Source organism: Carcharhinus amblyrhynchos, chromosome 3 (assembly GCF_965287045.1).
Source record: "Carcharhinus amblyrhynchos chromosome 3, sCarAmb.v2.hapA, whole genome shotgun sequence".
NCBI lineage: Eukaryota > Metazoa > Chordata > Chondrichthyes > Carcharhiniformes > Carcharhinidae > Carcharhinus > Carcharhinus amblyrhynchos.
Window position 1 is genome coordinate 23,541,470 of NC_137326.1, and position 14,858 is coordinate 23,556,327.

The 14,858-nt window shown below is 41.2% G+C and overlaps 1 protein-coding gene across 1 annotated transcript in view; it reads right to left on the reverse strand.

Moving 5' to 3' along the window:
• Positions 1-14,858, reverse strand: part of nup210 (nucleoporin 210) — a 124,524-nt gene that overhangs the window by 13,438 nt on the left and 96,228 nt on the right. Inside the window, exons 30-33 of the mRNA XM_080182247.1 lie at positions 8,322-8,496; positions 6,883-7,058; positions 3,791-4,011; positions 3,562-3,698 (exon numbers count right to left, since the gene is read on the reverse strand). Coding sequence (XP_080038373.1) covers positions 3,562-3,698; positions 3,791-4,011; positions 6,883-7,058; positions 8,322-8,496 — 709 coding nt within the window. The remainder of the gene's footprint in view (positions 1-3,561; positions 3,699-3,790; positions 4,012-6,882; positions 7,059-8,321; positions 8,497-14,858) is intronic.

Below are 14,858 nucleotides of genomic sequence, written 5' to 3' on the forward strand. Positions count from 1 at the left end.
TGCTACATTATTCTTAAACACCAGGAAACATCATGCCAATTTTAAATATTCTGCATTTATTGCAACAATCCAATTCAAAATAAATTTAAACTCTTTGTCTTTGTCCATACAAAAATTCTAAATTCAGAAACAAGTTACCTACAATACCCATTACATCTGTAGGTAGTAGTGTGAAGTGGGTTCCCAATACAATGAACAAATCAGTCAAGCAATGTCACTAAAAATAGCAGATGGCGACAAATAAGTGGTCGGAAAAAAATGCAAAAGACTGCCCAAATCCACTGCTGCATTAAATTAATTGGCACCATGCCAACACATAACGAAGACTTAATATATCCAAAATGGCGAGAGGAGGTGAGGTAGAGCTTTCAAGATAGAAGCCAGGGGAGGGGGTCAACAGGAATATTTAAATGGGCCAACAATTATTGCACGAGTTGAAGGTTAGTCCACCCAAGTCAATGCAAGCAATTGACATGAAAAGGGCTCTCAGAGCTCAGAAGGAAAGCCCACTTGGGAATAATTATTGATTGTATTCCAAACATATCTTATGCCATTTTATTTTATATGTAGAACTAGGACACAGGTTACAAATAAGGGATCTCCAATTTAAGATGAGGATGGGAAGATTTTTTTTCCTCAGAAGGTTGCAAATCGCTGAACTCTTCTCCAGAGAGCACTGGAGGCAGGGTCAATAAATATCGTAATATTTAACACAAATACTTTAGACAGGAGATAAATCGATTCCTGGCTAACAAGGGAGTCAAATATTATAGGAGGTAGCTGGAATATGGAGATGAAACCACAATAAGATCAGCCATGCTTGTATTGAATGGTGGAGCAGACTCGAGGGGCCGAACGGCCTAGCCCCTGCTCCTAATTTGTATGGCTGTCAGTTTGAGGCAGTTATTAAAAAGGAAAACTCAGTATCTAGAGGATTTAAAATTGCAAGTAAAAATAAATTGCACCGGCATTAAACTTTACTGGTGAGGTCCACAGAGTGTGACACGTATGCCTGAACTTTGCTGTGGTGATGGTGGTGAACCAGTCAGTATTTGCCATCAGTACTGCACCAAAATTGATAGAAACTCCTGGAATCCACACATGCACATAATTACATGGAAATCCAAAAGGTCACTGCCAATGATTCTAGGCTTCTCCACAGTGTAGACAGGCCTCCATCCACCCACAATAGAGTGCAATCAATTGGAATAAACTGATCGATGAGAATTCCCACTTTTCTGATGCTGGACTGACTGTAAAAACCTTTGCAAAAACTTAATCTTGTTAAATAAGGTATAACCGGGTGTTAAGTGCATACTAACTCCATAATTACTTTAAAAACCCTCTGTGATCTTGAAAAGCTAATTTCATACATTTGTAGTGACAATTTCTCCATAATGATAAGAAGCCCACATATCTTTAAAATATTTTTTTCTTTTTTGAAGTTTATTTTAACTTTTGCATCAATCCAATAATTTAATTCACTTTCTGAACATATCCTCCACTTCTAATTGAAGTGTTTTTAACTGCCTGACTTGCTCTATGCAAAGTACTTTTAACATGATTAGCTCATTATCTGCTTGCTGACAGCTGCCAAGATATCCCCTCATTTCTGGACAATTGAAGCTGCCATTGGGCTTGAGGATTGCCATGCCACAGAGATTGCCAGATTTCTGTGCACAGATTTCTCTGATGTCCATGGCAAGTGTCTTTGCTTTGCTGCAGACCACAAAATCCACACTATAGTTTTAGAAAAAAGAATAATACAGCACAGAAACAGGGCCTTCAGCCCTCCAAGCCTGCACCAATCATGTTTACCTATCTAAGCCAACCATCTATATCCCTCTATTTCCCGTTTGTTCTTATGTCTATCCAGATAAGTCTTAAACGTGGTTAATGTAACTGCCTCAACCACCTCACTTGGCAATGCATTCCAGGTCTCCACCAGCCTCTGCATAAGCGACTTCCCCTGCACATCTCCACCGAACCTTTCCCCTCTTATCTTGAACCTGTGCCCCCCGTGTCATTTCTTCCCTGGGCAAAAAATTCCAACTGTTCATTCTATCTATACTTCTCATAATTTTATAACTTCAATCAGGTTGCCCCCTCAGCCTCCGTCTTTCCAGGGAGAACAATCCAAGTTTATTCAATCTCTCTTCATAGCAACATCCTGGTAAAACTTATCTGCACACTTTCCAAAGCCTCCGGGTCCTTCTGGTAGTGTGGTGACCAGAATTGGATACAGTATTCCAAATGTGGCCTAACTAGCGTTTTATGCAACTGTAACATAATTTGCCAAATTTTATACTCAATGCCCCATCTGATGAAGGCAATCTTACCACCAAAAGGAATTAAAGATATTAAAATGGATACATGGTAGAATGATCAGGACGTTCAGGGTCTGAGATCACTAATTTACTATGACAGGATCAAACAAATCATGTGTTGGGAATCGGATCGGGGAGGGAACATTGCAGTGGACTTCAGAAAAAAAGGGTATATATTAGGTGAAATAAGATACTTACGTTGAGTAAGTACAATGACATAATGGTAATACTAAATCCCCAAGTTTCAGACAAATTTAGAGATGAGAAACACTCCCTTTTTTTGCAAGTTAGTCATTACATAGAACAAACCCCTGGATTAAGTAATTGATTTGGATTTGCACCTTTAAAATTATGTGAATAAGGAAAATTAAGGATTACTCAAACATTTATACTGTTTCAATCGACAGGGGAGAGAATAAGAAAAAAATGTTTTGCAAAGTAAGGGGCTAAAAATTGGGAGTGCATAACAACAACAGACTTCCATTTGTATAGCATCTTCTATGACTTCAGGACATCCCAAAAGCACTTCCCAATCATTGAGGCTCTTTTGAAGTGTAGCCAATGTTGTAAGGGTCTCATATGGATGGTGGAGGGAATATACGCTTTAAACATTGACTTGTTTTTTAATTCAATTTGAAGAAGTTCACTTATGTTATGTAAACGGTCTCAGCTCGAGCTGTTTGTGACCGAATCTCATTACGTTATCTATTATTTTATGGAAACGCCCACTTCCCCTCAACAGGTAAATGGTTTATATTATAAACATATTTTTACATTACAAACAGTGTTAGAATGTCTTGAGCACTGTATTGAAATACATTCCCAGCCTAAAACTAGAGTGCGTAGGTTTAAGGTGAGAGGGGAGAGATACAAAAAAGTGTCCAGAGGGGCAAACTTTTCAGAGAGGGTGGGAGTGTCTGGAACAAGTGCCACAGGTGGTAGTACAGGTGGATACAATTTTGTCTTTTAAAAAGCCATTTAAATATTTACATGGATAAGATGGACATAGAGGGATATGGGCCAAATGTGGGCAATTGGGACTAGCTTAGGGGTTTAAAAACAAAGGGCAGTGTGGACAAGTTGGGCCTGTTTCCATGCTGTAAACTTCTATGACTCTGTTTTACTAAGCAAGTGCAATTGTTTCCACAAAAAAAAACAAGCAATCTATAAAAATTCAATCACAGACAAATAACAGTCTCAAAATTTGTTCCCCATTATCAAAAGGATTACTTACCTCTTTGTAGGTTTTGAGAAGTCCTGGTACTTCGTAATATACAGTGACAGACCCAGAATCTCGGGCAACTGCAGTGCCAGTCTTTGGATCAATCTGAAGAATATTACTGGAAGATGAACTCCAAACTCCTAATTGCGCTGTTAGAACACAGATGAAGTTCTGGTTTTTGTCTCATATTTGAGAATTCACATGATCTCAAACTGGTGCCAATGACATTTTATTTACCTACCTTCCTGATTAACTAGATTACTGCTGAAACAGATGACATCACCAACCACCGTTTCTCCCAGTAAATCGGGGTAAATGAATTGTTCAACAGGCAGGGGAATATAATCCGCTATTCCAGTATGTTCCGTGTCCCAGACTCTCAACAAAGTCAGTCCCACATTCACAGCCCTTATTATAAAGGTATTATTGCTGGGTCCTTTGCCAATCTGCAACAGGTCGTCCCTTCAAAAGTAAAAGAACAGTTAAGAAATTATTAAATGAACCCATAAGATATAGGAACAGAATTAGGCCATTCGGCCCATCGAGCCTGCCCTGTCATTCAATCATGGCTGATATGACTCTCATCTCCATTCTTCTGCTTTCTCCCAGTAATCCTTGATCCCCTATTGATCAAGAACTTATCTATCTCTGATAGATTTACTCTTATATATGTTGTGCCTTTTATTTCAGCAATGCCAGAAAAATGGATACACTTCCTACAATCTCATCAGCTTTAGGATGCATGTTCAAAAGAGTCCTCAGACTGAACATATCTGTGGGAAAAGAGTTAAGGTACATTGACTGAGATAATATCTGGCAATATTGGGAGAGTTGAGTCTAACAGACTTAGGGAGAGGGGACAAAGAAAATTAAGTTCAGGCTGGACTTGATCTCCAAGGTCATTGGCTACCACCACCCACTTACAGTACTTGATGAGTTTCTTGGCTCACAATCTTTATTAGACAGTCATAGAATCCCTATGGTGCAGGAGGCCATTCAGCCCATCGAGCCTGCACCAACAACAATCCCACCCAGTAATCCCACATATTTACCCTGTTAATGAACAGCAATTTAGCATGGCACATCTTTGGATGGTGGGAGGAAACCGGAGCACCTGGGAGAAACTCACGTCAACACTGGGAGATCATGCAGAATCCACAGAGTCACCTTAGGCTGGAATCAAACCCAGGTCCCAGAAGCTATGAGACAGTGGTACTGACCACTGTGCTGCCCATTTCCATACATAATGGGAAATACATTAGAAATGCTAAAAACTAATCACTGACACAAATTCTAAGCTCCTGTACTAAACAAAACATAAAAAAAGGTTCTGAAGTGCGAGGGACAAGGATTTAGCTAAATTTGGAGCTAAATCGAGAGAGGAAGGGCTTGCCAATGCTCAACATGATCAGCCAATCAAGAGCAACTCAATAATTGAAATCACAAGTTTGAAACAGGTTTAAAAAATACAATAAAAATATTAATATTTGGAGAAAATGCATCCATGTTGGACATGAGGAAGTTTGTTAATGGAGAAAAATGGTAGGTAAATCCCAAGAGACTTGAAATAAATACCTGCTTTATTTTTCTTTTTGTGACGGAAATACCCAAATTAAATTGTGTACTTTACAAATAATGGGGGAGATTCTCCAATCCCGCTGTGCTAATTCTTTAGCGCGGCGAGCCCTGGAGAATCACGTGTGGGCTAATTCACAGGATTCGCGCATCCGTTCTTACTGTGCGCGCATCTCCAAGCGCCGGATATCTGGCATGGTCGGGACCACACTGGAAAATGATGGGAGCAGCAGGCAAGTAATTTTAATCTTATTTCAATGTTACTTAAAAGTAATTTTGGGAGCCCGGGACTGATGTCTCCAGGCCCACTAGCACCTCCCACCCTGCCAGTACAACTTCACTCCGATGGGGTTCAGACTAGCTCTCCACTTTTGGGGAACAAGCGGCAGACCCAGTTGGAGCGAAAGGGAATAATCGGGGCCTCTCAGGGGGTCAGGCACGGGGGTTGTTGCCCCTGGGCATGGACACCCTGGCAGTGTCAGCCTGTACCCCCTGCACTGTCCAAGGAGCAAAGCACCCATGCCCAGGAGGCACCTTGGCACCTAAGGGGGTGGTGCCTGCCAGGGATGGGGTCTAGGGGGTGATTGATGGGGAATGTCGAGCTGGCAGCAAATTGCTGGCTGACAGTTTGAGGCCACTGTGCAAGTGCAGAGTTGTGGAAATGTCAGACTCTGGCAAGAATAGGCCCCACCCCGAGCTTTTAATTATATTCACGATTGTGATCTCTGCATTTCAGAGTGTGGGAGATTCGAGTCTGAACCCCTACGGAAAAAAAATCATGATTTACATTAGCTTTCCTGCAAATTCAGCACTTGGGACTTTTTTTGGGAGAGTCGCCCCAACATGACTAAATATAGTCACTAAATTGCTGACCAGTCAGAAACAAAGAAAGGCTGATGGTGAGGAACATGGTCAGTTGGTTGTGGTCTAATAAGTCATAAATGGCCAATGACAAGTTATGTGCCATTCTTGTAGACCACTCTTCCTTCCACAGAGGCAAGACTCTGCTGCTACAACACTACTCACTCCTAGTGCCCCAAAGTCACCTCTAGTGCCACTAGAATTGAAGAATTCTGAGCACCTCATCCTGACCCACCCCATCCATGTTCAAAGAACTAAATTCCTGGTCTATCTTTGTGCTCACAAATCTACAGAACACATTTCTAATACACTCTCGCAACCCCCCACCAAAAAAATTACTTCACATCTTTTAGACCCTTAAGAGACTTGGGCATCATTCCCAGGGATAATAGATCACATTACCTCAGATAGCGGGAGTTGCTACATTCCTCACAGAATTACCTCCTCCAAATCCTGGAATTCATAGGACGAGATACCAATTCTTCATCTCAGTAGGGTGTTTCAGACCAGGACCCACTTCCATTACGTCCAGGGTCAAACCCAATACTGTTAGCCTCCATAGTAATATTATTTACCATAACATCTCTGTCCTTATTAAACCCCTCTTTACACGAGCAACACCATTGGAGATTCACATCACGGCTCTCCCCCGCTACCCCCTTAATATATTTAAAATACACACAAAGTGTGAATCAACACAATTTTACAGAAGAGACACAATAGATGAGTACATACCAACTACTAATCCTATGATTAATACTGGATTGATGCGTGGCTCTATTAAGCCCTGAGGTAACAGTTACTTTATAAATCCATGGGCACCACATCCACTAACTCGTAACATGTCTTAAATTTCATTTCAATATGGATAAATGATAGCTTTCATCATTGGTTTACCTGTTCATAGCAAAGCTTATTATTGTATTCTGAGCATGGAAGGTGTCTCCAGAATGGTCATGGAAATGAACAGTCAAAGTTAAAGTTATCCCCACTGGAATGGCTGATGGAGACTCCTTGTTAAGTGTATGTACGACTGGACTGGTGCTGATTCTCAAGTAAGAGACAGGTGCAACCTAAAAAGTATGGAAATCACAGTGCTTACGTCATACTATAATTTCCTTTGCAAAGATTTTGAAAATAAAACAAAATTAAGATCAGCATAAAAGGAGTTCAGCTGTTTCAAAAAAACCTATTGGCCTAAACTCTACCGCATTTTTCTTTTCTTCAAAAGCTGTCTAAACTCTCCCCTCCGCAGTTTCAAGTCAAAATGTTTAAGTTCATTTATTACTGTCACAAATAGGCTTAACAGTTCAATGAAGTTACTGTGAAAATCCCATAGTCACCACATTCTAGCGCCTGTTCAGTTATACTGTGAATTTAGCATGGCCGATGCACATCTTTTGGACTGTGGGAGAAACCGGAGCACCCAGAGGAAACCCACGCAGAGACAGGGAGAACGTGCAGACTCCACACAGACAGTGACCTAAGCTGGAAATCGAACCCAGGTCCCTAACGTTGAGAGGCAGCAGTGCTAACCACTGTGCCACCATGCTGCCATTAATATGAAACATGGCATTGTTCTGAAATAATTATTCATTATTCTAAAAGAGGTATAATTATTTTACTATCCAAGGAATGTTTGGATCTTCCTCAAATTCAAAAGACCGATTGTGTTTGTGGAAAGGTTAATTAGTTTCAAATATTCTGGATGAATCAAATGTGAAACAGAAACTTTTACTGGAAGTACAGAATGTTGGAATGTGATATTATTCGATATATTACCAGCAGGTCTTGCAAGGCATTGCACTGAGTTAGAAGATGCACCATTTTATGATGTATTTTATGAAGATAAACCAATTTGACACGATATAACTGTCCCAGTATTCTCTGCACAAGCCTTTTATTATTTACAATGGAAGAATGGTGTATTTCACAACCTGAGGGGTCCAAAAGCCAAATCAGTATTGTTGGAATGTAGAAAAATGCCACAGCCAACTGTGGACAGCAATGTCTGCACAAATAACAATGAGCTAAATGATCACCGGATAGTCTATTTCAATGATATTGATTGAGGGAAGAATGTCAGCTTGGACATGAGAACACCCTACTCTGCAAATAGTGCCACACCTTATGTCAATGAGGGAGAATATAGTAACAGAGAACACCAATTTGAAGAGGCACTTATTCTCTGCCCCAGTACAGCTTTTGAAGCTTTTCTTCCTCTCAGATAGTCTGGAAAAATTTGATACTATACGGATAGTTCTCAAAATAAAGAAAAACTAATTGAGTTATTAAAAGACAAATGAATTAATGAACTTAATCATGGTTATTCTTACCTTAACTGCAACTGTGATTGTCTGGTTTATACCAAACTGTTCTTCAGAGATCACTTCAATTGTTGAAGATCCAGTAATGGGACCAGATGTCAGAAGCCCATTTTCATCCACTTGTATCACAGGAGTTTTGTCAGCAGAGTCTTGCACACGATAACTGAGAGAAGCCACACCATCTCTGCCAATCAAGCAAGAATCATTGTGATTAACTAAGATTAATTTCTAAATGATGGTGCTATTTTTCAAGAGTGAACACAGATATCCCCATCAAACATTTGCAGTGTTTCATCAGCCCTATCTGTTCACCTGTCAATTGTGATGGTAATATAGCCATGCATAATTTCTTAAATACAATCAGATACAGACCAAAGAGTTGAGAAGAGCAGAAAGATTTTGCAAGTCAGCGATCTGATTATTTTGGAGCCAAATCTCTAATCCAAACCAGGGGATTCATTTTCAAACACACTCAACATCACTGAAGTAATCTATCTATGCCCAGTCCTTCACTAGGCCCAGAAGTAACCTAAAAATCTCCTCCCAAAGACAAGTACAGAAACATAAAAAAAAGGGAGTAAGCCATTCAGCCCTTCACATCTGCTCCTCTATTCACTATGATCATGGCTGATCATCCGCCTCAGTAACTTGTTCCTGCTTTCCCCCCCATATCTTTGCACCCAAACAGCTATATCTAATTCCTCCTTGAAAATGTACAATGTTTTGGCCTCAACGGCGTTCTTTGCGAGCGAATTCCACAGGCTTACCACTCTCTGGGTGAAGAAATTTTTCCTCATTTCAGTCCTACATGAACTATCCCATATCCTTTGACTATGACCACTGGTTCTGGACTCCCTGTCGAGTCCTGTTAAAATTTTACAGGTTACTGTAAGAATCTGCACCCCCCCCCACCCCATTCTTCTAAACTCCAGTGAATATAATCCTATCTGAATCAATTGCTCCTCATCAGTCCCACCATCCCAGAAATCAGTCTGATAAACCTTTGCTGCACTCCCTCCATATCAAGAATCTTCTTCCTCAGATAAGGAGACCAAAACTGCATATAATATTCCAGGTGCAATCTCACCAAGGCCTTGTATAAGTGCAGAAGACATCCCTGCTCCTGTATTCGAAACCTCTTGCTACAAAAGCCAACATATAATTTGCCTTCTTTACCACCTGTTGCACCTACATGCTTACGTTCAGTGATTGGTGTACAAGGGCATCCAGGTCTTGTTGCACATTCTGCTTTCTCAATCTATAACCATTCAGATAATAATCTGCCTTCCTGTTTTTCCTACCAAAAAGTGGATAACCTCACAGTTATCTACAATATATTGCATCTACCATGCACTTGCCCACTCATTCGACTTGTTCAAATTACACTGAAACATCTCTGCATCCTCCTCACAGCTCAGCCCCATATCCAGCTTTCTGTTGTCTGCAAATTTGGAGATAATACATTTACTTCCCTCATTGAAATCATTAATGTACAATGTAAATAGCTGTGGTCCGAGTACTGATCCCTGGAATACCATTAGTCACTGTCTGTCGCTTGGAAAAAGATTGTTTATTTCTACTCTTTTCCTATCTGCCAGCCAGTTTCCTATCCATCTCAATACATTACCCCCAATCCCAGCGCTTTGATTTTACATGCTAATTTCTTATGTGGGACCTTGCAACAGTCTGCAGAAAACCCAAATAAACCGCATTCACTAGTCCCGGTAATCAATCCTACGAATTACATCCTTGAAGAATTCCAGCTGATTTGTCAAGCATGATTTCCGTTTTGTAAATATATGTAAATAACGCTGTCTGATCCTACTCCTGTTTTCCAAGTGCCCTGCCATTAAGTCTTTTATAATGGACCCTCACAACTTCCCCCACTACCGATGTCAATTTGACTGTTCAATAATCCCCATTTTTCCTCTATTGCCTTTTTAAATAGTGAGGTTGCATTAGCTAGCTTCCAATCAGTAGGAAATGCTCCAGAGTGCCTGGAATATTGGAAGATGACCATCAATGCACCTGCTATTCCCATAGACACTTTAAATAGTTTGGGATGTAGACTATCAGGCTCTGGGGTTTTATTAGCCTTTAATCCCATCATTTCCCCAACACCATTTACCTACTAATACTGATTTCTTTCAGTTCCTCCCTCACTAAACCCTGTGATCCCAACATTTCTGTATGTTATTTGTGTCCTCCTTTGCGAAGACAGAACCAAAATATGTATTTAGTTGGTCAGCTATTTCTTTGTTTCCCATTATAAATTTTCCTGTTTCTGACTGTAAGGGACCTACATTTGTCTTCACCAATTTTTTTCTCTTCATATACATATAGAATCATTTAGTCAGTTTTTATATTCCCCGCAAACTTACTCTTGCATTCTATTTTCCCCTTCTTAATCAATCCCTTTGTCCTCTTTTGCCGAATTCTAAACTGCTCACAATCCTCAGGTCTATTTTTTTTCAAGCTAATTGGTACGCCTCTTCCTTGAATCTCATACTATCTCTAATTTCCCTTATAAGCCATGGTTTGGCCACCTTTCCTGTTTCATTTTTGTGCCCAACAGGAATGAATAGTTGTTGCAGTTCACTCAAGCATTTGTAAATATTTGCCATTGTCTATCCACCATCGTCCTGGAAGTAATATTCCCAATCCATCAAAGCCAACTCATGCGTCATACCATCATAGTTTCCTTTATTAAGATTCAAGATCCTTGGCTCAGAATCAACTATTTCACTCTCCATCTTGATAAAGAATTTGACCATGTTATGTTCACTTTCTCATCATACAATACCCAGTCTAGGATGGCCTCCAGTTGGTCCCTCAATTTATTGATTCAGAAAACCATCTTGTGCACAGTCCAGGAATTCCTCCTCTATGGTATTGTTACTAATTTGATTTCCCCAATCTATATCCAGATTAAAGCCATTCACAATTACAGATGTCTCTCTATAGCATGACACTCTAACAAATAGGGAGGGCGTTATCTGCTATAACAAGTAGTAACTGCACGTGCAGTTCACCTTTCTAGCCTTGGCCCTCCTCACCAGCTAGCCTCCCCTCCTGTTTATATTCAATTTCAAAACCTCTGCTGTGGAGTTTGCCAATGTTATTTCATATTGGTGTCAGAAACAGCTCTTGTGCTGCGAGTTAGCAGACACAACCAAATATAGGTAAAATGCAACACGTTGTTCTTGGGGTAAAGTAGGCACTGCACATACAAATGTTGGGAGATCGAGACATGTGATTTCTTCCTGTAGGAGCTCCCTTTAGTCAAAAGCTGAAGGTGATCAATTTCAACAAGTTCACACTTTACCCAATAGCCTGCTGCAATTCCAAACCTCAACGGCAACTGTGCCAGTATACATTTAAGCCACATGGGGTGGCACGGTGGCACATGGGTCCCTCAGGTTCGATTCCTAGCTTGGGTTGCTGTTTGTGTCGAGTTTGTGCGTTCTCCCAGTGTCTGCATGGGTTTCCACAGGGTGCTTCAGTTTCCTCCCACAGTCTGAAAGACACGCTGGTTAGGTGTGTGGACCCCAACAGGCGTCGGAGTGTGGCGACTGGGGAAATTTCACAGTAACTTCATTGCAGTGTTGATATAAGCCTTACTTGTGACTAATAAATAAACTTTTACATACAAAGTCAATCAAGTCTTCAGCAACCAGAGTCGTCAGTCAACTTGCTACCCCAGCCTTATTAGGATACATTTGGAAACATTAACTGAAGGACCAATGTAGGTATTCATAAGCCTTCTAACAAACACTGTTCTTATTTGGTGTTTTAAAAAATGCTTTTCTTTGGGCAACTCTTGCAAAAACGTGCTCCATTTTCTACTTTGTCACTGCAATGCCTTTGTTTCCCATTCACGTCGCTCTGACATTGCCTTTTAATGTGGCCAATTTATATTTTTTGAGTTTATCTTTGTACTTGTCAGAAATGAATGAGTGTTCTCTTATTGGCTTTGTTCTGCTGCGCAGGGAATGGATGTCTCCCTTAATGTCTCTGTACAGTTGCATCACCAGCTTAGACTTTGACTTGCTGTCAAGCACCAGCTTGATCTCTGGTAACGAATAACAATCCCTGCCTAACAGCACTGCAGGGTATCTTCACCACACAGACTGCAGCAGTTCAAGAAGTGACACATCACTTTCTCAACAGCGATCAGGGCTGGGTAACAGACTCTAGTCCTTTCAGTTACGCCGAGGCCCCATGAATAAATGAAGAAAACATTCACACTGGTAAATGATTTCTTGCAATTAGGAAAATGAACGAGCAAACTTAACCAATTTAGGCAAGTTGCATAACTCTTGCAAGTTGGTGTCAACTGACTCTTCATTATGTTCTGCTGACCAAGTTTAAGTGCCTCATGTATTATGCATTGCCAGATATTAGCATACTGCCATATTTCAGAACATCGACTAAAAAAAAAATGCCTCTACAGTATTTGTCAATTTTCATCTGGTCTTTTTTAAAAATGGAATACTGCGATGAGTGCTTATCTATCATGCTAGCGTGGCATTTATAGTGGAAACATTCATCTGAGCGAGATTCCAGTGCAAATTCAGCTGCTGAGTCTTGAGCTAGGTTCAAGAAAACATTCAAACCATTTTGTTTTGGAGGATAACTAATGAAAACACCACAATTTTAATAATAAATTGTCAAGCATCTAAACTGTGACATCATTGAAGCTCCAATTCTGATGAAAGGTTATGACCTGACATGTTGACACTGTTTCTCTCCACAGATGCTGACAGACCCATGTCCAGTATTTTTCATTTAGTTTTAATTTTTATTTCAGATTTTTAGCACTCAGTATTTTGCTTTTGTAACCCAAGTAGTTGTTGTGGCTCTTCAAAAATTAGTTTTCTTTTCGTTACGTTGCTCTTATTTTGTTTTTAATTGTTGGTTAGGTTTTTGCACTACTTAGAACCAGGTTTCGGAAAGTCAGTAACATGGAGATGATGGACAATGATTTGACATCAACAATCCCTTTTGGTCAGACAAAGCTGATTCAAATGGTGACCTTTAGCATAGAGATCAAATTGAATCTATAAATATTTCCTTAAAGGCCATCACTGATCAGCATTAATTGTAAGATTTGGAAAAGTTGGGCACTTTTTTTGGCACTTTGTGTTGGGAGAATTGCGTGTTGGCCATTTTGCGGGACTTCTGCACGCGTTCCCGATGCGTGTGCGTCTCCCACAGCCGGAGAACAGGCACAGTCGGGACCGCACTGGAAACTGGCAGGAAGAAAGGTAAGTCATTTAAAATCTGTTTTTCATGCATTTTAAATCTCATTATTGTGGCTGGCATGGAATTCTCCGGGCCCGATAGCATCTCCCACCCTGCCAGAAGTATTTCACTCTGGCGGGGTTTACAGTAGCTTTCCATTTGTGGGGAACCAGCAGGAGACTATGCCAGAGTGAAGGGAGGGGCAAAGAGAGGAGTTGGGTGGCGATCCCCCCAGCGTGGGCACTCTGGTGGTGCCAGCCTGTGTCCCTGGCACTGTCCAAGGGGCAAAGTGCCAATACCCAGGGGCACCTTGGCAGTGCCCAGCAGGAATTGGGCTGTGGTAAGGGGGCAGGGCTTGGGGGCGATTGGCTCCATTGCTATTCTGCATTGGGATTAGTCTGGGCTGGAGGGAGGCCAGCAATTGGGGCAGGGAGGGGGCAGTGGGCGAAGATTGTGTTGTTCCGGGGGTGGGGAAGAATTGGCCTGGGAATGCTTGTACGGGCCGCTATCGTAGCCATGGGGGTAGAGGGGGAGCACTGCGAGGGTACCGGGCTGGCCAGCAATCTGCAGTCTGACAATCTGGGCCTCTGCGCACGCGCAAGAGACTGGAACTGTCAAACTCCGGCGTGAATAGGCCCTGCCCCGAGCTTTTAATGATATTCACAATTACGACCTTAGCATTGCACAGAGTGTGGGAGATTCAAGTCTAAACCCCCACTGAGAAAGCAATTGTGAATTACACTAGTTTTCCTGCCAATTCAGCACTTTTGGGAGAATTGGGCCTGTAGTTAGTGTATTACTGCAAGTTTAAAAACAAGCACACAAGTTCAGCAGACAGTAAAGAATGCAAATGGTATGTTGGCCTTCATAGTGAGAGGATTTGAGTTTAGGGATAGGGATGTTTTACTCCAATTGTATAGGATATTGGTGAGGCCACACCTGGAGTAGTGTGTGTAGTTTTGGTGTCCTTATCCGAGGACAGATGTCCTTGCAATAATGGGAGTATAGCGAAGGTTTACCAGGCTGGTTCCTCAGATGGCAGGTCCGTCATATGAGAAGAGACTAAGTCAGTTAGGATTGCATTCTTTGAAGTTTAGAAGAGTGAAAGGGGATCTCATAGCGACTTACAAAATTTTAACAGGATTAGACAAGATGGATTCAGAAAGAATGTTCCCAATGGTGGGGGAGTCCAGAACTAGGGGTATAGTTTGAGGATAAGCTGTAAATCTTTTATGACTGGGGTGTGGAGAAATTTCTTCATCCAGAGAGTGGTGAATGCATGGAATTCACCACCACAGAAAG